Genomic DNA, 25,585 nt, shown 5'->3' on the forward strand with positions numbered 1-25,585 from the left:
GGAATACTGAGCTACCTTGTCAAGAAATCTGGGGCCTTATCTGGAGTTACTTATATGTAAACTGTTCATACGTGTCCACTACCCTATTGTGATTCCTTGCCTATTGTACACTGCTATGTTCCCCTGTAAAGCGCTGTGATACCCTACGGGTCAAGTGTGCGCTCTATAAAACAATAAAATAAATAATAAATTAATAAATAATAAATTTCTCATCTAATGGAAGACCGTTTTCTTTAGTTTTTAAGTTGTTCTGCAAACAATGTATCATCTTCCTAATCACACCACCTTCCTTCCTTCTGCCTTAATCTCAGCAAACTATTGTAAGGGGCCAAACACACGCTGGCTTTCCCACCTGAAGAATAACATTTAAACCAGAAAAACTGCACTGCATTCTCTTAACTAAAATGTGTCCTTGATAGTACCTAGGAGCAGATGGATTTAGAATAACAATTATTTTTTCAATAGAGAAGCTTGGCTTGCGTTTTTGAGGGCAATATGTTCAAGAGGATCAGTAGCAATTCCAACCTGCTCTGCAAAAATTCTCGGTTGTGAATAAATGTGGACCACTTGTGTTGTCAAGAAGGTGTAGAGGTGAAGAATGGAGTAATCACACTGATTGAACCATTCAGTGTTATTTCCTAACAAGAGTCTCTACTTACATATGCACACGCATGTCCAGGACTGGAAACAGAGCTCAGTTATTGGGTCAAACATATCACCACCAAACAAAAGTAGTGAAAAGCATAGCTCTCTGTTAGGTCCCACACTGATGGTCTAATTCAAAAGCACTGAAAATACAGACTGGTTATGCATACCTCTGGATATCTTAAAAGTGGAAAATGAAAGAAGAACATAAATGAAGACCCATCACTTCAATATTCATTGAAAATGATTTTTTTATTATTAATCTCGTCCCAAGGTATACCATGCCGTAAATCCTGCATGGAAAAAGAAAATGAAGAGACTACTACATACGTGGTATCTTTATTGATTCTACCCTGATGTGTACTCTTGTTTTTTCACTATGACAGGACTAACAAATTAATAGGTCATTTGGATCCAGGAAAGCATAGACTAAGAACATGCAAGAACCACAATTTTCTTCATGGGAGATTGTAAATGATTTTATTTTGGATCTATAAAAGTTGCTCCCGTAAACAGACACGACATCAAACGCCAGAGTTAAACCGTCGCTGATAATAACACCATAATCAACCTGCCTTGACTCTTCTGCCCATGTTTCATTTCGTGCACGAGTACACCCTCACTTACAGGTCTTCTGTTTCTAGGGCCGTGGGGTCTGCAAGGTGGGCGAGCAGCACAATAGGGGTGTACTCGCCTGTCCACCCCTGTGCCATCCGGTTGAAGGAGCGCCTGTAGCGTAGAGGATTGAGCATCAGGGCTAAGGCTGGGTCATTCAACGGAGACAGGTCGATCTTAGGGAGCCTGAATGTTACCAGGCGTGACGCTTTCTCAAAGCCTCCAAATGGCATAGCAGCTCTGTAAATTGACGAAGAAAGAGAAAAAAGGGTTGTTAGAAATATCAACATTTTGCAAAACCCCCTTGAATAACCTTTTGTTCCTTCTATTTCTTTAGCATTTAACTCCCCGCACGTTTTGTTTTATATCCCACGTTACATTGCCTCTGTGAGTGTACACTTTAATTGAATAGCCTCATCTGCTTTTTATTTTTGTATTCCCTTTTTCTTTTCCCTCCCCTGCATTCTTAACATTTTGATTGAATAACTCTTAACTCTTTGATTTTGAGCAAACAGTGTTGTGGGATACCCTAAAAGTTTAGGAAGTTTTTTTAACAGCTTGCCGCACGTGGTTTCATTTAACAGTGGCAGTCATAGGATAAAGCCATATTACAAATATAGACACACCATGTGGTATTCACAAATGCTCAGTAAGCAAGTTTCTTATCTTAAACATTATTGCCAATCCTTATCAAAAACAGAGGCAGGTTTATTATTAATATGACAGAATTAACACCAATTATAAGAAATAATAATATCTTAATTCCTTGTAGGGCTACGAATCAGCTTTGATTCCTCTAAACAATGTAAATAAAAAGCATTTCCCAATTTAACAGTACTCAATTTATCTTCCGGGGAATAAATAAGCTGTAGTAAGGCAGCCCCTTCCAGCCATAGATCACAAGGTCTAAGCTGTAAGGCTGGTGTAAAGGCTGAGTCAAAGTGTATAGGGGTGTAGGGTGAGGGGAACGATGCCCATTCATTTTACCGATTCACCTCATCTCACACTTTAAGGCTGATCCAGGTTGGAGTGCTAAGGTAAGTGTTGAGTGGCCTGTCTAATTTTGGTTTCCACAATACATCCCAAATAGATCTATCGACCACTCCTCTGTCCATGTGGAGCCAATGTTCGTCTGATTCCCTCACTGACCATTAAGAAAAGACCTTCAACTTCAATTCAAGGCATTTCTAGAGCACGCAGCTGCCTCCGGAGAGGCTTTCCGGCACTACTGAGCCACTTTGCAGTATAGTTCAAAGTCATGTAGGGCTAATCCTCCAGCCTCCCTTGGAAGTGTCAATACTTTATAGGGGAGTTGAGCTCTGCAGGCTTGCCAAATATACAGAGTGATCAATGAATACAGGGTAGAGAAAAAGTCTTGGTCAACTTCAATGGGGAGTTCCTGATAAAGGTAAAGGAGTCATGGCAAACCAGTCATTTTAACCACATTGATATGACTGGCCCATGTTCAATATAATGGGGCCCAGCGTGTGAGGTCCCCTTTAAGCTGTTGTAAGAGTGGAGGGTAATTTGTTCTGTAAAGATCAGCCACTCTTGGAGTGATCCTAATCCCCAAATAGGTGAGTTATTTTTTAGCCCAATGAAAGGGAGTGGATCCCAGTACTGCCTCTATCTCGCTAGTGGAAAGCGCCAGATTTAGAAGAAAGGATATATGGAGATTGATTCGAAAACCTGCTGCTGACTCCTTTTAGTTTGTAAGGCAGTCAGGGACAATTGAGGGGATAAGTGATAGGAGCACATTGTCTGCGAACATGGAAATTTTGTGTTCCACCAATTCCAAAAGAGTGGCCCTGGATGGAATCTATGGTATTCACTTTGGCTGCTAGTGGCTCAATACTAAGGGTAAATAGAAGCGGTAATAACAGACACCCGCCTCATGCCACATTCAAGATCAAAGAGGTCAGAACCACCCCCATTCACCATCACTAGAGGCTGTGGATGAACATAGTTGGCTTGAATCACACCTACAAACTGTTCTCTAAAACCAAACCGACACAGCGTGTGTAAAAGGAAGACCCAGTCCACTTGGTTTGTTGCTTTTTCGGGGCCTAGTGCCAATAAAACTGTTGGAATGTGCTTTTTAGTAGCTTTCTTGACCAGATGAACCACCCTCCTCAAGTTGTTGTGAGTTTGATGCCTCTTAATGAAGCTGCACTGATCTAAATGGTTCTGGTCCGTCATGATATCCTCAACCTTTGTGGCCAAATTCTTTGTTTTCAGTTTGGAATCTAAATTTAATAATAAAATAGGTCGGTAGGATGCACAAAAATGGGGCTTCTTCCCGGGCCTTGGAATGACGGAGATCAGTGTATCACTTGACGGAAATCAGCTATGTAATTAAATAAAGCAGTTAAGTGAGGAACCCGGTCTGAGCTAAAAGTCTTGTAAAACTGGGCCATAAACCCATCTGCCCTCCTGATTTATGGAGTTTAGGAGGGTCAATAGCCACCTAGAATTCATTGTCTCTGATAGGTTCCTTCAAAATCTCGTTTTGGAAGTTCCACCCCCATTAGATAGGCAAGTTGTGCAGTCATGTCTGCAGGTTCAATGGTGTAGAGTTGTTTATAAAAATCTCGTAAGGCCCTGGCCTTTTCCTCCTCTGTAGGGAGTCATCCCGGAGTTTAAGTGGGGTTGACTAATATATTATTTTTTATGTTTGGCCCGAAGCTGTCTCGCCAGATGCGAGCCAACCATATTTCCCTGTTCATAGGTGTCTTTTTTTAAGGCAAAATAACATCAACTACACTCTTTTTGTATATATGGCGTTTAGCTTTCCAGCAAGATCATGACATTCCTTTGTAAAGAGAGTGTGGGGAGTTCAGCCTAGAGTGCTAATCGACTGAGAGTCTCTGCTGCAACAGTATAGACATCAATGAGATGCATTTTCCCCTAATAACTGTATTACAGGCATCCCAGTTAGTGGAAGGGTCAGTACTTTGAGGGTCATTTAGTGTAAAAAAGTCCTTGATGGCCTTTCAGAGCTTGTCTCGGAAAAGACAATCCCATACGAGAGGAATGGAAACACCCGAACTTTGGATTTCGGGGTATTACATTGTCCACAAACGCTCCCAGGGAAATCTTCCAAATAGCAAAAAAGCTTACAAAGTGGCCTGCACCCAAGCTACCTTTAGACTCTTCTCAGTTACGCTGTAACGAGCTCACAGAGGTCTTTAACAAAAGAATCCTAGACATATATAATACTTTCCCTCAGGCCACTTGTGTAGATAATTCAGGCCAGGGGTAGCACCCCTCGACTGGAGGACCTTCTACCCATGGACCTGTCCACCTTATCACAACTTTTTTCCCAGGTCAAATCCGGCTCCGCTCTTGATCCTGCCTCTATCCATAATCTCCGCACGGTAGAGGAAGCCATACTCCCTGTTCCTCGTGCATGTACACCTGTACACCTGTGCCACCTGTACACCTGTGCCATGTGGCACACATACATGCCCTAAGGGCATGTATGTGTGTCACATGCCACACAAGTCTGAATCAGGGTTGCAACAGGGTGTCAAAGTGACACCCTGTCCCCCTTGTCAATTCGGTAATTTTACCGAATCGGTATTTACCGATTCGGTAATTGCCATTGGTTCATATGGGCCTCAAGGCCCATAGGAATCAATGGCAATTACCGAATTGGTAAATACCTATTCGGTAATTACCGAATATTACTGATTCGTTAAATTATTCCGTAAAAATACCTACATAGCATTTACCGATTTATAAATACCGAATCGGTAAAATTCGGTATTTACGAATCGGTAAATGCCATTTACCTACATCTGGCCCCTAGTGTTGCTATCTGAATTTGGAACTTCTTCTTTATTATAATTAGTGGGTGAGCTGGAAACCCCTAAATGTATACACCCCAAAATATGACCTCAACACCTTGCCCACGGATTGATGAAGCAGAGACAGTGTTAAACCTCAGTTTCATGAGGCAATGTGTCCCTTAGGTAAGGCACCCTGTTGTAATGAAGAAACTTCGAAGCAAAGGTAAGTCAACATGAACTTTATTCTGTCACCCACTCTCCAAGACTGTCAGAGGCAACATTCGAACGCAAGCTCTGGCAGAACATACCAAAAGGGTAGGGGGGAAGCGGGAGGAACGTACCAAAACAGAGAGGGAAGGAAAATTACAACACATCTCCCTATGGCAACATGAGGAACTGAACTTGTCGAATCTCCCTCCGGAAGCGGCACCGTCAGTAGCAATAACGGCAGCCAGAAAACTCAAAAGTACAGTCAATTAAGTAAGGACAGACTGAATAATTTAGTTCTAGAGTGGAATAGCAGTTTTAAGGATGTATTACAAAAATGTGAAAATGCAGATCAGGGATCAAAATATGCAAATGCATGAAGGCATGAAGACTCTCAGAATGGGGCAATTCAGAATATTGTATCCGAAAGTCTTAAGGAAGGATCTAGCTAACCCCCAAAATTAAGATTTTGTATACAAATTTCTTACATAGAAAATCATTAGTTGCAGAATCATTATTGTGTGAGCAAAGGAATTACATTCTCAGCAAATCTGAGCAAAGATTTCTAAAATGTCATATTGCCTTAGCCTCTAAACACAATCCCACTGCAAGAATATTGATGCTGCCCACTATATTCTAATGTCGTCCAGCGAAGACAGGAAAACGAGTTACATGAACAACATTTATGAATTATAGGGTACAGTAAGCCAGCGGAAGGGCCTTGGGAAAAGTACCATTATTCTGACCATGTCAGAACGTTTTAATTGAGAACAGCAAGAAATAAGTCAATTGAAATACCAAACATGACTCTGCTTGACAGTGTGCAGCAGAAATGATAAACAGTGTGCGTGCAGGAGCAGACATCCATTTTGAACAAGAAGGCATCTCGGCCTAATTTGAGGCCTAGTTAGCAGGAGTCAGGAAAGCACCCTTTAACTCCAAATTCCTTTATTCATGTTTGATTACTTAAAACATTTACATGATTACATGCAAAACTTTAAAATTAATGCACAACATGCTTGATGAATTAGTTTAAAATTATAAAATCCTTCCATTTTATAGACTATAGCAAACTTAAAATATCACAGCCAAAATAACTCACATTCACAGGCACAATTTCATGCTCAAAAGTTCATATGTTTAGTTTATTTTCAGCCAGCATCAGGATCTTCATGAAATGTGTGTTTGAAATAGGGTCATTCTGGTCTAACAAGTGAATGATAGCTTGCCGGCATGTTCTTATAAGCCCTATATTAAACAGTTGCCTAAACAGGTTTCGTCTTTACATGAAGAGAGCCAGACAAATGCAGAGTAAATGGATTAGAGAAATATCCGCTTTTTTTACACAATCTCTAACAGAATATTGTCCCTCCGTGGGCCACCTCAAGGCTTGATCGTGGGTTTTGCAGGTAACCTAGATGGTATAACATGAGTTTATGTTTTTTTTAACATATATCTTTATTTTAAAGTTCCAGAAAATACAAAGTTCCAGAAAATACAGATAATCAACAGGAACATTGAAGTCCCCTGGTGGGGGGTATGGGTGAGAGGCATACACAGGAAATATTCGACAGAATCAAACCCCTCGTCATGGTTAAACCAGCCTCAGTCGATAAGGAAAACCAAAACACCCATCTGTATAAGGTAGGGGAGTAGAGTGACCGAAACTGGAAAGGAACAAACAATAATGAATGTGAAGAACAAATGGAAACAAATAAGCTAAAAGTTAGAGGTAAAAGGAAAAAAGGCGGGGGGGGGGACCAATAACTGTGACCTAACATGATGGGGGGGGGGGGGGCGCAGAGGATGGAAAGAAAAGGGAATTCACAAGCACCGTTAATTGTCCCCGAGATGCAGGTGGCAGCAACCGTACTTGTGCCCTACAGGAGCCAAATTCAGTGCCCAAAAAGGGTGCCCAGATCGGTAGGTACATTTCAGATTTATCCTGTACTCTATAGATGAGTCTCTCATACAAGGCTGTCTTAAACATTGATATGAGCCATTCATCATGGGTGGGAAGTAGGGGAGATCACCAGTGTTGGAGGATACAGATCTTTGCCACTGTGAATGCCGCTGCCAGGAAACACATCTCATGAGTGGTAAGAGTAGGGTGAGTCATCCATATGACGTACGATGGTCAGTTGCCCTGGGAAGAGCAATGGCAACTTCAGGGCCTCAGTAATGGTGGATTGCACCTTCCTTAAAAATGTCTAGATATGGGAGCAGTTGCACAGGATGTGAACTATAGTAAAGCCCTCTTGAACGCATCTCCAACAGTGAGAACGGTGGAAGGGGCCTGCAGAGCAGAGTTTTTGTGGGGTCCAGCACCAATCTTGTAAGGTTTTAAAAAGATCCAGCTTCATTATGGCTTCCTGGACTCTCTTGCCCAGGTCTACAATCAGGGCAGCCCATTCAGATTCGGTGTATTGAACCTGCAGTGTCCTCTAGCAGGATTCCTGCAATCGAGCAAGATGCGGTTTCACATATAGGTGGGAAACTAACAAATCATACAATCCGGATATCATACCTCGGAATGACCTCAGCCCGTCAAGTAACTCTCTGTGGGGGAATCGCACATAACCCATGGAGTGGGTCCCAGTTTGCTCCGCAGGCAATGTTGTAGTTGAGCATATTTCCACCATTGGTGAGCAGGTAGTTACATTCATCCTGGAGCGATTCAAAAGAGTGAATGCTCCCCTGCGAGATTAATTGCTCAAAAGTCAGTATTCCGCTCTGCACCAAGGGCCCCCGTATATAGTATTCCACCTATCCTTAGTGCTGTATTGTTACAAATTGGTGCATGATTGTGCAACCAGGTGTGAACCCGCAAAAGTTTGTGAGCCAGAAGCAACCACCTCACCGTAAAATGAATGATCAATTTTTGTGTCAGGGAGGAAGCGGTTTTGTGGCTATAAAATAGTTGTAACTCTGGGGTGGCTGAGGTGAGGAGAGGTTCGATGGTCTCCCACAGTGGTGTGTCCACTGCAGTAGCTCGCAGCTCAGCCAGTTGTGACAGTTGTATAACAGTGTAATAATGCTCCACACAAGGGAGGCTGAGGTCCTCCTACAGCCTGTGGGTCATCAGCTTGGAGGCTTTCAACCAGGGCGTTGAGGTGGCTAATACAAAGGTTTTGAGATCATGATCAATTGACCACAAGAGGGACAGACTGACCGGACCAGGTAGCATACCCATTACATAGGCACTCCCACCATTTTTATCTTCTGATTCTGGCCCTGTAGCGACAGGTGAAGGTGCGTCCATTTCGCATAGTCCAGCCGGGACCTAGCCATCAGTGGGTCTTTGTTCTCTGTCACCATTCTCTCCATGCCTCTATCAAGGTTGATGCCCAAATATCAGAGTCGGTTTACTTTCCACTGAAAGAGATAGTCAGCAACAGCCGCTGCAGTCATAATGCGGAACATGGGTAACACTTTGCTTTTCGTCCAGTTGATCTTGTGGTTCGATATAGGAGCAAAGTCTGCAATAAGGGACAGAAGGGCAGGGAGAGAGGCTAAGATTTGTAAACATCAATAGGATGTCATCCACGTACAATAAAATCTTGGAGGGGTCAGATGGAGTGGGCACGCCGGATATAGAGGTGTGTTGATGTATGACAGCAGATAAAGGCTCCATTGCGAGCAGACACAGTAGGGGGATAAAGGGCATCCATGATGGGTGTCTCCCCAGATAGGAAAGTTTTTGGATCAAAACCCTCTGCAATTGTCCAGGGCCTTGGGGTTCCCATAAAGCCATCTAACCTTGGAGATAAAATTATCGCTCAGTCTGAACCTCTTGAGCATAATGAAGAGGTAGGGCCACTTATCCCGTCAAATGCGTTTTTGACGTCAAGGAAAAGGGCAAGGGCCTCTTCCGGCAAGTCACTGGTCTACCAGAGGTGTCCTAGAGCACGCAGATGATTATGGGACGTGGGTCCTGCTAAGGAGCCAACTTGGTTCTGATGGCCAAGAGTAGGAATAACACGGTTGAGATGGGAGGCAAGTATTCCAGCAAAAATTTTGATAACCACTTTCAAAAAGGGTATCAGGCGGTAGCTCCTGCAGAGGAGGCGTTCCTTTCCAGACTTAGGGAGGACAGCAATTACCACCTTGTTGGATATAGCCAAGAGGCTGCCCTCCTGTTCAGCCTATCTATATGCATCATACAGGGAAGGCAGTATTTCAACCGTCATCCATTTGTGAAATTCCCCAGGAAAGCCAACCTCGCCCTGGGCCGTGTTGTAGGGAGGCTAGAAATTGCCAGAGCGGTCTCGTCTTTGGTGATTTCCCCTTCTAGCAGAGCCATTCCATCAGCATTAAGACATGGATGTTGGAGGGAATAAAAACAAATGATCTTCTCTCTCCATGTCTCCACTAGCTTCCAAACTTTACAGGGTTGAATAGTATGCCTCAAATTCGGAGCCAATTTCCTGGGGCGTTCAGAGCAGACGTCCCCGCGCACTACATATAGCAGAGATCACCATGGCTACCTCCCACTGTTTATGGGAGCTAAAAATTAGCCTGCTTTTTCTCCCTTTTTCATAGTGCTACGTGTGCAATCTATAGAGCATGTATTCCACCAAGGATGTGTATAAGTTATATGAGTTCCCTTTTGCAGTTTCAAACTGTCATGGTTGTCCTTGAGGTGGCGTGTGTATGCTTGCAAATTTTAACATATATCCGCCTCTAGTCGGGCCTGTTGTTCCTTCTGGCATTTGTTGGTGATCACTACATTGTGCATAATTTGACCATGAATAGTGGCCTTAGCTGCTACCCATAGGGATTGTTTGGAGGAGACCAATTGCCGGATTTCCTCAAGATGAGTCACTTTTCTTTAGGCATTTTACAATACGAGATGTTAAGACGCGAAGGTTTTCGAAACAGTCTCGTCAGATCCCAGTCGATGGCCAAGCCGTTTGGCGAATGGGCCATAAAAGATCCCTTGCCACAGTTTACCATCAAAGGTGAGGAACTGATGAGTGATTAGGAAAAAGTCCAGCTGGGATTGAGTCCCATATACCGGTGATATGAGCGAGAAGTCCTCATCTCCTGCAAGAGTGCTATATCAGTCCGCTTAGAGGCCAGGTAGGAGAGGATTATTTCCCTCTTCACATAGTGTGTCAAGCCATTAACATTCAAAGATACAATCTTAAGAGAAGTGGCAGCCAGCACAGTGAAGTCTGCAGAGGAGTGCTCGGGTAGCACAGGGATACATCACAGATTGAGCGATCACTGCTTTATCACCCTTACGTAGTAGTAGGCGTGAACGGGCAAACATGTCCGACTATGGATAGGGCAGGGTAAGAGGAATGGGCAGTCAAGAAATATGCTGGACTGCACTACTCAAGAGGGGCAAAAAAGTAAGAACTCAGGTGCACCAAAGTAGAGACCGGCCCGCAGGTGCTCACAGCAAAGGAGAAAGGGCAAGAGGAGAGGAGAAGAGAAGTGAAGAGTGCCCCTGAAGGGGGAGGGAGGAAAAGTGGGGGATTTAGGCAAGGAAGGTTAGAAAGTAAGACTATGCAGGAAATAGGCCAGCGTCAGAGCAGGGATATGCACACAGCTGTGTTGCACACAAGTTGCTTGTCTTTTGTCGGAGGTCTATTGCCTCCAGCGGGCAAATCGATAATCGGTGGTAGAGCAAGAGGGAAGGAGTGGCAGAAGAAAGAAGGAGATGTGGGGAACGGAGGCCCCATATAAATGAAAAGTACCACATGGGGGAAGTGCATATGAATGGGTATATTTGAGAGGGCCAGAAGGGTGAGGGGCAGAGGGAGCAGTCTTCCCTGTTGTTTCCATGTGGGGTGGTAAGGTACACAGGGCTGTATTCAAGGGACCCGAGGAGCCGGAATCAGGATTTGGAGTAAGAGCCAACATATACTCGGGACAGCCCCAAAGGGAAGGCGACTTCCTTCTGACTGCCGAGGTGTAGAAGGGTGGGGCGGGAAGGAGGGGTGCTCCAATATTGACACCATACACACTGGACAGTCAGGTCTGTTACGGGGGCAGGAGAAAGATCATGAGAGAAAGGGAGGGGGCGGAGTGGTGACAATGATGGGAAGGGAGAAAAAAGGATAGAAGAAAAGGGGAGGGGGGCAGGGAAGGGCCTTGCGGGGCCAACAGAGCCACCATGGAGGGAGGCCGAAAGAATAGGGGCCCAGGCAGCCAAAGCATAAACAGGAGCCAAATCAGTCTCGGGATGGAAGTCCAGAGGATGAGGAAGGTTTTAGGTCCTCCACAGCCTGGGTACCCACAAAGTACTATGCTACATACATGAAGCTTAGTATTACACGTCTTTGTTCATCTGCGTGTAACTGCAAACTCAACATTCTAAACCAGCCTTCAGTGCATTCCGCTCTAACACTTATGTCACAGTTCTACTGAGTCCATCTAGAGAACAAAGGGGTCCATCATTTCTAACTAGCAAGACACTACATCTCCCCCTCTGTTAAGTAAAAAATTACAATGTTTACAAAATAAATATAGGTAGACATATACAATCAAATTTCTTCACTCAATCTGTTTGAATTGTTCAAAGTGATCTTGTTCTGGGAAACTGGGATGTGTCATCACTGATGTCCAGGATCTGCGTCAATGGTGTAGAAGCAACAGCAGTTGCTGATGTTTCAGAGCCAGTCTCTCCTTCAACAATTAGAGCTGATGAACGATTATTCAAGTGCCTAAAATGAGAATAGGCTCTGGTAATAGCCTTTCCAAGGCGCTGAGCAGTCACCAAGTATCCCTTGGTAGACACCCCTTTTATGAATTTGTCGTATGAGCACTGGATCTATGTTGTAAATAGCTTCTGTGTATTTAGTCTGTCTTTACTGTCTCCTTCATGGAGTTTTAGCATGTTCTTGTTATAATGATTCCACCTAAGAATTCCAGCTGTGTCAGTTACTGTCTGGCCAGATGGTGATCTGCTGTGTTTCTCTGTGCTGCAAATAAACCTACTTTCTACAACCTGCTACCTGCTTGGGACTGCTTATATAATTTACCACATTTTGGCGACAAGGACCTGTATCTGGCCAGATATTTACAGCTGCAGTGGTATCGAGATTTACAGAAGAATAACGGCTTTTCACCACAAACGAACTCTGCGTGTATTGAGTGAGTCATCTGTCCCAAACCCTTTCAAGATTTCGTCCTCGCGCCTAAATTACATCGAGGTGAGCGTTTTTTCACGTTTTATGGAGGCTTATGTCTGATCTTAAACGTCAATATACCGGTTACCTTGTTGCCTGGTTACGTATTTGATCAGCTCGAGATCTGCTCGAGACCTCCAAGACATCCTGCACTGCCTCTCTCGCGCTGTCTGCCTCCAGCGCCCTGCCTTCTCTGATGTGCGCTCTAGTCCTGTGACGCTACTCCTTTCTCATCTCTCGCGAGAATTCAATATCTCGCGAGAATCAACGAATAAGCGCTACTCACGTCGGATGTCTGCCTTCTGTTGACGCTCTCCTCGTCTCGTTTCCAAAGTGGACGATCTGGACATCGGATGTCAGTTTCTCTTCAAGTCTTCGTTTCACTGTGTTAATTTACTTTGGTGACAACGCGTTTTTTCTTCAGACTGCTGCTCCTTTTTGTTTTTTCAGTGGACAACCATCGCAAGCACAATAAGTAAGGCAGTTATTATTATATCGCAACCTGGTTTTCTTTCTAAAAATATTATACCTTTTGTTTATTTATACAATTTAACATCTCTATATAATTATCTATGTCACAACAAGTCAATGTGGCACTTCCACCTCAATTCCTCAGTGAACCAGGTAATCCTTCCATCTCTTGGGAGGATTGGATAGCCATGTTTCACAACTATATTGAAGCTTTGGATGGTGAAGATTTTTCCCCTAAAAGAAAAAAAGCACTATTGATGACAACTTTGGGTAAGGAAGGTCAGCGAATATTTAAATATTTACCCCAAGTTCTGCCGTCGGGATCTCAGTCTCCTCTTGCTGAGTTTAAAGAAGCTGTTGCCAGACTTGAGACTAGATTCGCTAAAGAGGAAAATCTTGTTTTGCAAAGATTTAAGTTTTATAAGAATGAACAGCGAGAGGATGAATACATTGATGACTTTGTTGCACGCTTGCGAGAACTCTCTGTGAAATGTAGTTTTGGCCAGATGACAGATGAACTCATTCGTGATCAACTAATTGTTCAATGCAACAACCGCAAAATACCGGAACGTTTATGGGCTGCAAAAAATCCAACCTTAAAAGTTGCTATTGATCTCGCGAAAATAGTAGAAGAAAGCGAAAAATGTATGAAAGAATTACAAAAAACTGGTCTTGATCTCAAAGTTGCTGAAATTTCTAACAAAACAGTTGTTTCTAGTGACAATAGTGATACTGAGAGTTGTGCAGTTGCTCTAGTTAGTAAAAAAGGGTATGCCTTTCAAAAAAAGAATGCTAGTTTGCGGTATTCGAAACCTCAGTATAAAGTATGCTCTAGATGTGGTAGCAATTCGCACTCTTCAGATGCGAAATTTTGCTTTGCAAATAATAAGGACTGTTTAAAATGTGGCAAACAAGGTCACTTTGCCAAAATGTGTAAAAATAGGAACAATGCTAGAGTGACTGTGGTGAATGATTATTGTGAGTTGAATCGAGATGTTAACAAATTACTTGTTTTACATGATTCTATATGTTCTTGTCAAGACAGGAGAGAGAGGATTCTCAAATCTGAATTTATAATTGACAAAAAACCTGTCAGTCTTATGGTTGACACTGGTTCCAAATGGACCATCATTCCGATGTCACTTTTAAAACAACTATGGGGTCAAAAAGTTTTATTAGATTGTGATATTTTTCCCTCTGGTTATCAAGGTGAGAAAATTGATATTCTTGGATATTTTGAAACAGAAATTATCTTCAAGAACAGATCTACACATGGGAAAATGTATGTTTCTATTAATGGACCAGCCATTTTAGGTCGTATTCATCAATATGATCTTCACATAGTAATTGATCCCAGGGCGGAGGAACCTGTGATGGTTGTGAATGCGTCTGATGTGGATGGTGTTCTTTCAAAGTTTAGCAATGTCTTTAGAGAACAGTTAGGAGAACTGCAAGGTCATTCTCATAGAATTCTGTTAAAAGAAGGTAGTGTTCCCATCCAACATAAAGCAAGAAGAGTTCCTTTTGCTGCAAGGAAGGAAGTGAAAGCTGTTCTGGAGGAAATGTTGCAAGGGGGGATTATTGAGCCTGTAGAGGCATCTCCATGGATTTCGCCTGTTGTGATTTCCCAGAAACCTGACAACAAAATTAGATTTTGTGTGGACCTTAGGTCGTTAAACAAGTGTGTTGTTGCAGATGTTTTTCCACTACCTAATATTGGGGAGCTGGTCTCTACCCTTAAAGGTGCTAAATTCTTTAGCAAGTTAGATCTCAAACATGCCTATCACCAGATTCGACTTGACGAAGAATCAAAACATCTCACTGCATTTATCACTGGGGAAGGTACTTTTCAGTTCACTAGGTTACCTTTCGGGTTAATTTCAGCCGCAAGTGTTTTTCAGAGAATGGTATCTGAAGTATTCAAAGGGTTGGAAAAGGTCATCTACTTTCAAGATGATATTTTAATCTTTGAGGATTCGATTGAAGAAAATAATACTATTCTTCAAAGTGTTTTGCATAGGATATCTGAAGCTGGTCTTACCTTGAGGAAGGAGAAATGTGCATTTTTAGTCTCTGAGACTGAGTATTTAGGTTTTTCTCTCTCGGCTGCAGGTGTCAACCCCAAAAGAAATTTGCTAGAAGCGATTGAACTTGCCCCTTCTCCTGTCGATATAGACCAGTTACGGTCCTTTATGGGCTTAATTGAATTTTACTCGAAATTTGTAAAGGATTTTTCTAGTAAGACCGCTTCTTTGAGGGGCTTATTAAAAAAAGGTGTTACGTTTTCCTGGACTGATGAACAAGAAGCTTGTTTCAAATCAATTAAAGCTGAACTCTCGTCTGCCAATGTCCTTACTCCCTTTGATATCATAAGCCCTTCAATTCTTATGGTAGATGCTAGTGGAGTTGGTTTGGGTGCTGTACTTGTTCAACGGCATGGGAATGAAGAAAGGACCATTGCTTTTGCCTCAAGACCTTTAACGGTGTCGGAATGCAATTATTCCGTAATTGAGCGTGAGGCTCTTGCTGCTGTCTGGGGTGTCTATTATTTCAGGACGTATTTATGGGGTACTAGATTTGTTTTGCGGTCCGATCACAAGCCCCTAGTCAATATTTTGGCTCCTGGCAGTACTGGCAAGGGTTCACCTAGTTCTGGCAAGGTTGGCTTCACGCCTACAAGACTTTCAATTTGATGTTCAATTTGTCCAAGGGTGGAAAAACATTCAAGCTGACTGCTTGTCTCGCTTGCCTTTTCAATCCACAGCTTGTAGGAATCCTTCAGAAGAGATTCAGGATGACTCTGCAGTTGCTTTTACTCAAGATGTTTTGTTTCTTGGTGCTGAGTCATTTTCGCTTGATGAATGGTCTAAGGGTATGGAGTCTGATGGTGTTTTGAAACTGGTTATGGATCTTATTGTCAAGGGATCTAGAAGGGAGAGTACTGTTGAGCCCTCTGTTAGGCGCTACATTAGAGTCTTAGATGAGTTATCTATTTTTGATAACAATGTGTTAATGCGAGGTGATAGATTTATTCCCCCGTATTCACTTAGGAAGAAAATACTTGACCTGGCCCATGAGGGGCATTTAGGCCAGTCTCTCACCCAACGTAGGGTTAAGGAAAACTTTTGGTGGCCTTCCATTGATGCTGATGCCGTGGATTGTGTGGTGCGTTGTTGTTTTTGTAAGGAGGGTGAAAAACGCTTGAAGGTTGTTGGTTCTCAGAGCGAATGTAATATCTCTTTTGAGGATTCTCCTTGGCACACTATCTGTCTAGATTTTATTGGGCCTATTAATGAGTTACCTTTCAACCAACGTTTTGCTATTGTTTTTCCAAGTGGCTCACTGTTCGCTTTGTTAACGATATCACTACTGATTCTACAATCTCCTTTCTTAAAAATGTGTTTTTGGATGAGGGTTTTCCGTCTGTGTTAATAACTGACAATGGCACACAATTAATTTCTGGTAAAATGGTTTCTTTTCTAAAAGAATGTGGGATTAGTCATCATCGGACCAGCCTTTATAACCCACAAAGTAATGGTATGTGCGAGAGGGTCAACAGGCTAGTCAAGGGGATCATACAAATGTCTGTTGAATGTGGTTGTTTTCCGAATGATAAGGTTCAGGAACTTGTGTGGGCCTATCGTTCAACTCCTCACAAACATGGTTGTAGGTCTCCTTTTGAGTTGATGCGTGGTCGTTCTCCTGTAACCAAATTAACACCTTCTTGGCTAAGGAATGGGGATAATATTCTTTCTCCTGAGTCCTCTGGTGTTTCTCCTATTTCTGTAGGGGATTTGGTCAAGGTAAAGCCTGGGAGGTTTTCTAAGGGTCTCTCGAAATTTAGAGGTCCTTTTGTTGTAAAGCGTGTCCTTTCTCGTTCTATTCTTCTCGACAATGGAGAATGGTGGAATTTCAGACGTGTGGCTTTGTACAAGCGTCATTCTGATGTGGATTTTACCACTTCTCTACCTTCTTCTGCTTCTAGTAGTGGTTACATGTTATCTACTCAGTCTGACCTCAATTCTTGTTCTCAATCCAGTTCAAGGGGGGGAAGTGGGTTGTGGTGATACCTCTTCTTCTTTTTCTTCACTCTCTGGGAGTGATGTTTCTACTCCTTCCTGCTCTGGTGATGCTGTCTCCTTTTCTGTTCCTTCTTCCTCCTCTGTTGCTATCTCTACTAGTCGTGGCGTTCTGAGAACTGTTCGTTCTCGCCATCCGCCTATTTATCTTAATGATTATATTCATTAGGTGTTTTATTATTTTATTGTTTTCTTTATAGGTTTAAGGGATAGAGATATGTTGTAAATAGCTTCTGTGTATTTAGTCTGTCTTCACTGTCTCCTTCATGGAGTTTTAGCATGTTCTTGCTATAATGATTCCACCTAAGAATTCCAGCTGTGTCAGTTACTGTCTGGCCAGATGGTGATCTGCTGTGTTTCTCTGTGCTGCAAATAAACCTACTTTCTACAACCTGCTACCTGCTTGGGACTGCTTATATAATTTACCACAATCTCCTTTCTTAAAGACAATGTTTTTCGCATGCCTCCTTTTGTCAGCATACACTTTCATCTTTTATTTGTTAATCAAGTCCTTCTCATGAATTGTTGTCTCATCTTTCTTTTTCTGATTGGTCCATTGAGTTAACTTGGTGTTTATTTCTCTCTCGAACATCAATGTTGCAGGATTCTCACCTGTATTGTAATGGGGTGTTGAACGATAAACTCTCAAGGTAGAATTCAACACAGATTTCAGATTGCGCTCTTCAAGAGTAGCACGCTGCACTGCTTTTTAGTGTACTCATACAACGCTCAACAAGGCTGTTGGCCTGGGGCCCCAGAAGTGTGGTCTTCTGATGCTTTATATTCAAATGCTCCAAGAAATCTATGAACTATCGCCTATTGAAAGGTGGGCCATTGTCAGACTTTACTATGGCTGGAACACCCCATGTCACAAAGATGCCTTCTAGTCTTTCAATGACTCGTTCTTGAGTACTAGATAAAAGATCTTCACATAATGGAAATCGTGAGTATTTATCCATAAACACCAAATAGATAATGTCCACTGTTGAGTGAACTGAAAATGTCAATGGCTGTTCTCTCCCATGCCTGCTTCATGGGTTCTGACATGTTCAAGGTGTGGTGAGTAGTTTTTGTAGAAAGGAAGTTGCATAGATGACAGTCCTTCATTCCTTTTCAACCCTGTCATCAAAATTTGAAAGCAAGAGTCGTTCTCATAGAGCTCTTTTTGTGGCAATGATTCCAAAATGTTCTTCATGGGCCACTTCATTTCTTTTCTGCCTTAGACTCTCCGGATTCAGGATTCTTGACCCTCATAATATAACTCCTTCCTGATTTATAGACATTTCATCCTTGACATTTTTGCATTTTTGATATTCACCGTCACTAGTGAGGGGTCGAATGTGCTGGATCTAGGACAGATGTGTAATTATATCCTTCAACTTTAACATGTCACAATCCTGGCTCATGGCAGTTATAATCTGGGCTAACAAAATGGCAGCTAGGATGTTTGATTTTACAATAAAGTTTATATAGACTTCGGCCATCTTGGATGGAGTATTGTGACCTTGTACAGGCACTCTGGAAAAGTAGTCAGCAGGCTTCTGATCCTTCCTTGCACGATGTACAATTATATAATTATACTCTTGTAACCGTATTCCCCATCGTTCAATGCGAGGAGGCATTTGGCCTTTTAATTTCCAAATATAGTCAGTAAAGCTTGATGATCAGTTACCATCGTAAAAGGTTTCCCGTACAGGAATACATGAAAATGTTCGCAAGCTTATACCACAGCTAAGCTTTCTTTTTCAGGTTGTGAGTAAGCATGTTCTATTTGGGACAAACTTCTACTTGCAAATGCCACAATATCCCTTTAAACATTTGGGTGTCCACTGTGCTGTGAAAGGATAGCACCGCACCCGACTGGGCTTGTGTCCACAGCAACCTCTGTATGAAGCTTCAGATTGAAATATGCTATTTCAGTTGCATTCTAAAATGGCCTGTTTAATTTTTTTACAACTTGTCTCACATTCATGTGACCAATGAAATGAAACTTTTTTTGTACGTTCTTTCAACGGAGTACTTACAGTGGCAAAGTCTTGTATGTATCTAGAAAAGTAAAGGGCTATGCCAAGAAATGAACGCAACATAGTCGTGTGGGGGATCAGCATTTGACAGCGCTTGTACCTTAGCTGGATCTGATGTCCTACCTCCCTCAGAAAAGATATGGCCAAAGAATTTCAAGTTTGTCATATGGAACTCGCACTTGTTTGCATTAAAAGTCAAACCTGCTTCGGCCAGTAAACTACATACTTGTGCAAGAGCTTTATCGTGTTCTTTTTCTGTAGCTCTAAAAACCAATATGTCATTGCTGTAATTGAATGCATTCATGACAGGCTGCAAAATACATCGAATGACATATTGAAACAGTTCTGCCACCGATGACACCAGGGACAACTTAAGGATTTTGTGGGCTAGGGGCCAAACGTATTTTGGAGGTCCTTGTTGAGAACAGCTTTGAACTCATGATCCAATTTCAGCTCTTTCATGCCCTGCTTAGCCAGGTTACTGACAGCGCACAGGCACACTTCTCCAAATTCAATATGTGTTTACATCTAATATTCGGGGGTAGCGGTGCATGTTTTTAATCACAGCAGCAGCTCACTAACATTACTGCAAATATTCTCTGTGACACTCTCCCATTTCTGATCTGTGAGGTCTCGTTTTGATCTAAAAGAAACGTTTTTATGGATGTTGCATGAAACATAAACACAGCATATCTCTGCAAAATATCTGTTGTAGATTCTCACATATCACCCACATTAAAAAGTAAAACAGTATTTAATATAATCTGTTTAAGATATATTCAAGGCCATTAGGGCAAGAATCTCTGCATACCAGAGATTGCCCTATCAGGGGGCACCCTAAAAGGCTGAGGCTCTGGGCCAGAGCCAACTTGCCCATGCCTTAAAACATCTCTGAATGACACACCAAAACTTGGTCTTTTGTATCAAAACATACCAACATGTGTAGAAAAGGTTGTAATGTACATGCAATCTTCTTCAAGTTCTAACTGACGAAACCCTTTATTTAAATCAAGGCGAGAGAAGATCTTTGCACCATTTATTTGATTGATCATGTCATCAGTATGTGGACCTGGATGTCGTTCCAATTCAATTGCCTTGTTAGCCTGATGCATGCCAATGCATATGGGCACATCTCCTTCACTCTCCTTTTTGGGCACTAATACTATGGGAGAAACCCATAGGTTAGACCAGTAGAGCGCTCGATAATATCATGCTTAAGTAACAATCCAAGTTCTTTCTCAACCCCTTCTTGCAAATTAAAAGCAATTTGTCTATGTCTTTGAGCAACAGGACGGACGTCTTCAATAATATGCAACTTTACTTTTAGTCTTAAGTTTTCCCAAAGCATGAAAAAACGAAGAGAACTAACTTACTATTTTGTGGTGAGTATTCATGTTTTAATTGTCAGAAATCCATCCCATATCAGCGGCTGTGCTGAAAACTAAGTAGACAGACACTTGATGCCCGTGCCTTCAAACACATGGATGGTTTCTTGCACCTTTGTTTTCTTGTGTTTCAATGGCATAAGCTGCGGCAATAGAGATAGTTCATTGTATTTCTCCTCAGACATAACGTTTATCGATGTACCACTGTCGATAATGAATGGTATCGAACAACTATTTACTTTCACTGTAATCTTCGGGCAATAGATGCTAACATTTGGTGATGTTAAATGTGTAAATTATATTGTATAATACATTGTGTCTTTGTTACGTATATATATATATATATATATATATATATATATATATATATATATATATATATATATATATATATATATATATATATATATATCCATCCACATTAATCCTTTCAGATTAGAAAAAACGCACTCACAGAGTATAGACTTCTTCGATTAGTTTCTTTTCCACAAAGTATCCAGTATCAGGAGCAACCGACGCATTTCGTAAACACAGTTTATTTGATCACAGTTAACGTGGTACATTCCAATTCACCAATTAATCCTCTTTTACCACACATGTGATTTCTGACGTCATCATTTTCAACCAACCACTGCTGTTGAATTATGGGAAATATAGTCGTTTATTTAAACTAATAGTGAGCGTGTTTATGTCCTTATTGATATGTGTATGTTTTGTGCTAACAGTGACCCTTAAACACCCGTGGCTTTTGTATATTGCTTCTAACTATATTAAAAACTATATTTTGTATATTTATTATATTGTTATGTTATGTTATGTTAGGAGGTTCTTTTAGAGCGCACTATCACCGTAGGTTTCCTGGCGCTGATTGGGATTCTGAAAGTGGCAGATTAGAGTTTATCCAGATTGGGGGAAAAGCCAGGTTTTAAGAGACTTACGGAAAAGGATGAGTGATGTGACGGATTTGAGGGATTTATTGTGTGTCCCTATCCGTGTATAAACTATTCTATTTTTTAACCATGGCTAGTCCTCATCGTTTTTCTCGGCATGCGCCACCCTTATGCTTATTAATCACCGCTATTTAGAAGGAATTATTTTCCTTTAGCTTTATCCCCTGGGATGATATTTTCCTTTTCTCAATATTAGTTATATCATTCCGCTTTTTATTATGCCCTCTAGTGGGCCTTTTCAAACCTTTTGGCGAAGTTATTTTACCCCCTTTATTTTGGAGAGCTCCTATATCCTGGGTACCATTCCTTGTCTTCTTACAAAGATTAATGATTATACAGGGTATATAACCTGCTCCTATCAGATTCACTGCTTATTGTCAAATGGAATGGTTTACCCTCTCCGGGGATAATCAATTGTATCACTCTATCCTTATATATATATTACGTAGTTCCAGCCTGAATCCTGATCTTAACTCGCACCTGTTTGATACCTTACCGGATGTTGACTCGTCTCTGTTGGTGCTGGAGGCTGCAGTTTCCAAATGGTTGAGTGCTGCTGTTGACAAACTTGTTCCACTGGTACCTAGGTATCTTCTGCACCACCGTCACCCTGCGGCATGGTTCTCGGAAAATTTAAAAACCATGAAATCTCAATGTAAGGCCCTCGAGAGGAAATGGAGACGCTCATACTCTCCGTCTCGCAAGGTGGCATATAAGGAAGCTCTTAGAGACTATCATAAACAATGTAAAATGGCTAGAGTGACCTATATTGCCAATACCGTAACACACACCCAGAACTGTCCTTGCACACTTTTCTCTGTGGTAAAAAAACTGACAGGTGCAGACTCTACTCCTGTCCCTCCTGTTTTGAATGAGGCACAATGTAATTCCATCGCTGAGTTTTTCATTACTAAGGTGGAACGCATCTATGATTCCTTGAATCCTTTACCTTTGAACGAGGAATTATCTATGCCAGTGCCTGTCCATAACATTCAGCCCCCTCTGACAGTCAAACTTATTGACTGGCACTTTTTGATGATGTCTCTTTTGCTCACTGCCTAGAGAGCATTAAATCTGGCTCCCCCCGCGACCCTTTACCGGCCAAGATCCTTAAACAATTTGATTTGGACTCTTGTCGCGTTGTGATGAAACTCCTCAATTCCTCGTTGATGGAGTCTCGTGTTCTACAGAAGTGGAAACATGCGATGATTATTCCTCTGCTCAAAAAGGCTGGAGCTGATGCCTCTAACTTATCCAACTTCAGGCCTATTTCGTTGTTGCCCATTTTTTCTAATATCTTGGAAAGGCACATCAACTCACAGCTGACTCTCTTGGTACAGAGTTCAGGCTTCCTGCATTCATCGCAATCTGGCTTTAGAGCACACCATTCCACTGAGACCACACTTCTTGGAGTTACGGAGAGTTTACAGCATCGTATCGATCGCGGGGAAACATCTGCACTTATCCTTTTGGATTTAAGTGCAGCGTTCTATACCGTGTCCCATTCCATCCTCCTCGCAACTCTTCAATCCTTGGGAGTTGAGGGCTCTGCTCTGGCTTGGATAGCCTCTTTTTTAAGTGGCCGTACTTTTCAAGTCTTCTCAGCTAAAGCATCCTCTAAAATTTGTTCATCGGCGTACGGCGTTCCCCAGGGGTCTATCCTTAGTCCATTATTATTTAACATCTATGTTAGACCCCTGGCCACTATTGAGGAGGAAGCCGGTCTTACTTTATTTTCTTACACCGATGATACGCAAATTATTTTCTCCCTCTCCAATACGGAAGGTAATAACATCTTGGCTCTTAAGCAGGGTTTGACCCGAGTTTCGGAGTGGATGCAAGGTAATTTCCTCAAGCTAAATGGGGATAAGACCGAGGTTGTGATCCTGGGCAAGGGTAAAGATCTATGGGGTTCTCAACATTGGCCCGAGAGTATCGGTCCTACCCCTCAACCCGTTGCTCAGGTTCGCAATCTCGGATTCCTCATTGATGAAAAGCTTACAATGCGGCAACAGGCTGTTAGAGTGGCCTCCATCTGTTTTGCCACCTTAAGATGGCTTCAAAAAATTTTGGGGTGCTCCCCACCTCTACACAGCGGACCGTGGTCCAGGCATTGGTAGTCTCTCGCCTGGACTACGGTAATGTTCTCTACCTCGGTGCTGATTCAACAACAGTGAATAAACTCCAGGTCGTCCAAAATGCGGCCGCACGGCTTCTACGTAATGTTCCCCGGAGAACATCTGCTCTTCAAGCCCTTCGCGACCTGCATTGGCTGAGAATAACGAGTAGAATTAAATTCAAAGCCTTATGCCACATTTTTAAGATAAAACAGGGCTCAGCCCGAGGTACCTACAGGATCTCATTCAGGCTTATAAACCCAGCCGTTGTTTGAGATCATCGGAAAAAGGCGATTTCATTGTTCCTAGATTTAGGTTGGTGAAGATGGGCGGCCGCTCTTTTTCTCATCTAGGCACTAAGTCTTGGAATGCCTTGCCCGTGACTCTGAAGTTGGAGATGGATCTTTTTCGCTTCCCTAGGGGTTTCAGTAGTGATCAGAGCCGTCTTCTTTAGTAGTCTTCATTGATAGTTTGCTTGGTAGTTCATTCTTTCTTTAGTCTGTCCCTTGGCGCCGGGAAACCTATTGTGGTTAGCTGTGCGCCTTATAAGTTTAAATAAATAAATAAAATAAATCCTAATCTCCTGAATCAATATATGTATATTTTTTTTAAATAAAATCGTAAACTATGTATTGATATTTGCTTGGATAAAACAAATGAGTTTGGAAAATAAGTTTAGATAAAAATGATCATAAATTGCAATAAAAAATACAAACTCTATATAAACTTCATTGTATATGACATTAGTTGGTGGTTCAGACGTTAGGCACTAAGAGCCATTCTTGAAGATATAAAGGTGAACTGGGAATCACTGTACAGTTTTCTTATCCCCCCCCCTTTCCTAGGCATATATTTAAATCTTTAGGGGGTACCTTTTTCCATTTTTGTGACAATGTTTGAATGACTTTGGTGTTTTGGCATGTCGATCTTTCTTTGACTGCTTTTTTTCTTCACAAGTAGCCAGACCAACATGCTCACAATTTACTGAGGTTACATCGTCATGGTACAATCATTTTCTTCACTCTCACTTGATACTGATACAGAAAAACTGTTTGACGATGATTTGGATGGTGATCGACTTCGTTCTGTGTTGAATTGTCTTAACAGATGTTGCCACTTGGCCTTGTAGGTGAGCGTCGAATGTTGCTTCTTGATCATTTTGGCACCCATTTTGTTTTCATGTTGTGATGCACTTGCATATCTCTTGGATTTGCAAACTGTCACAAAATGGTTCTGCTTCCCACAACCCTTACAGATCTGTCCAAGAGTGGGACATCTACCTTCATGTGGAAATGAAAATCCACATCTAAAACACAACTTCTTTTTACGGGCAGACATCTCCTTGTGTCCCTCAGTCTTTTGCTTTGTTTTACTTTTCACACTCCAGTCTGATTCATTAGGGGCATCTCCGCCCTCCATGTCGGCAGCTTTGACAGCTATTAACATTCTAAACTAAGAGCTTCTCTCAGCAATTTGCCATCTGAATGAAGCTGATAAGCATCTACCAATAACTCTCAGATGCATAACTTCTTCATCATTAAATTAATTGAACTGACAATGTCTGATGAGTGTGTTGAGTCTCTCCACAAATTCATCAATGGTTTCAACAACTTTCTGGCGTTCCTGGTTGAAAATGTATCTTTCGGAATCAACATTTGGCATTGGATTAAACCTGATATTCATCACTTCTTTAATTTGATAATATGTGACTTCTTCATCACTTTGCAGCATTCTTTTTTTGACTTCTTTTACACCATCACCAGCAATATTTTTGAAATACTTGATAATCTCTTTGTTATCAGTCTCTTCAAGTGCTTCAATGAAATCATCAAATGTCTCTATCAAAGCAGTCCACCTTTCACCAATATTTTGCTTTTTGGCGGTATCGAACAGTGGTGGTGGTTTCAGGAACACAGCAGCATTGTACCCATTTCCAGATGTGGCTGACATTAAGAGTGGAGTTCTCTCCAGTTCCCTCGATCGTTCATGTTAAACCTGTTCATGTGAGCCATCTCTGATGCCTTGGGATGTGCTGGCCTCTGGATCACCCTAGATGACTTTTGTAGAGATGGCCTCAATCTTTGTCTCCATTGGAAAAGCAATGTTTCACTATTACGAACATATTTAAACTGTGTTGATTGGCAAGCACTTGTCAAACACAA

General features: G+C 41.9%; 1 protein-coding gene across 2 annotated transcripts in view; it reads right to left on the reverse strand.

The window, feature by feature from the left end:
* Nucleotides 1-878: 878 nt before the first annotated feature.
* MYOZ2 (myozenin 2) overlaps nucleotides 879-25,585 on the reverse strand; it is a 210,812-nt gene continuing 186,105 nt past the window's right edge. For both annotated transcript variants that reach the window (XM_086961443.1, XM_086961442.1), the window contains one exon: nucleotides 879-1,500. In XM_086961443.1, coding sequence (XP_086817569.1) covers nucleotides 1,269-1,500 — 232 coding nt within the window. In that variant the 3' untranslated portion in view covers nucleotides 879-1,268. The remainder of the gene's footprint in view (nucleotides 1,501-25,585) is intronic.

This window comes from Lissotriton vulgaris, chromosome 3_1, assembly GCF_964263255.1.
Source record: "Lissotriton vulgaris chromosome 3_1, aLisVul1.2, whole genome shotgun sequence".
Classification (NCBI taxonomy): domain Eukaryota; kingdom Metazoa; phylum Chordata; class Amphibia; order Caudata; family Salamandridae; genus Lissotriton; species Lissotriton vulgaris.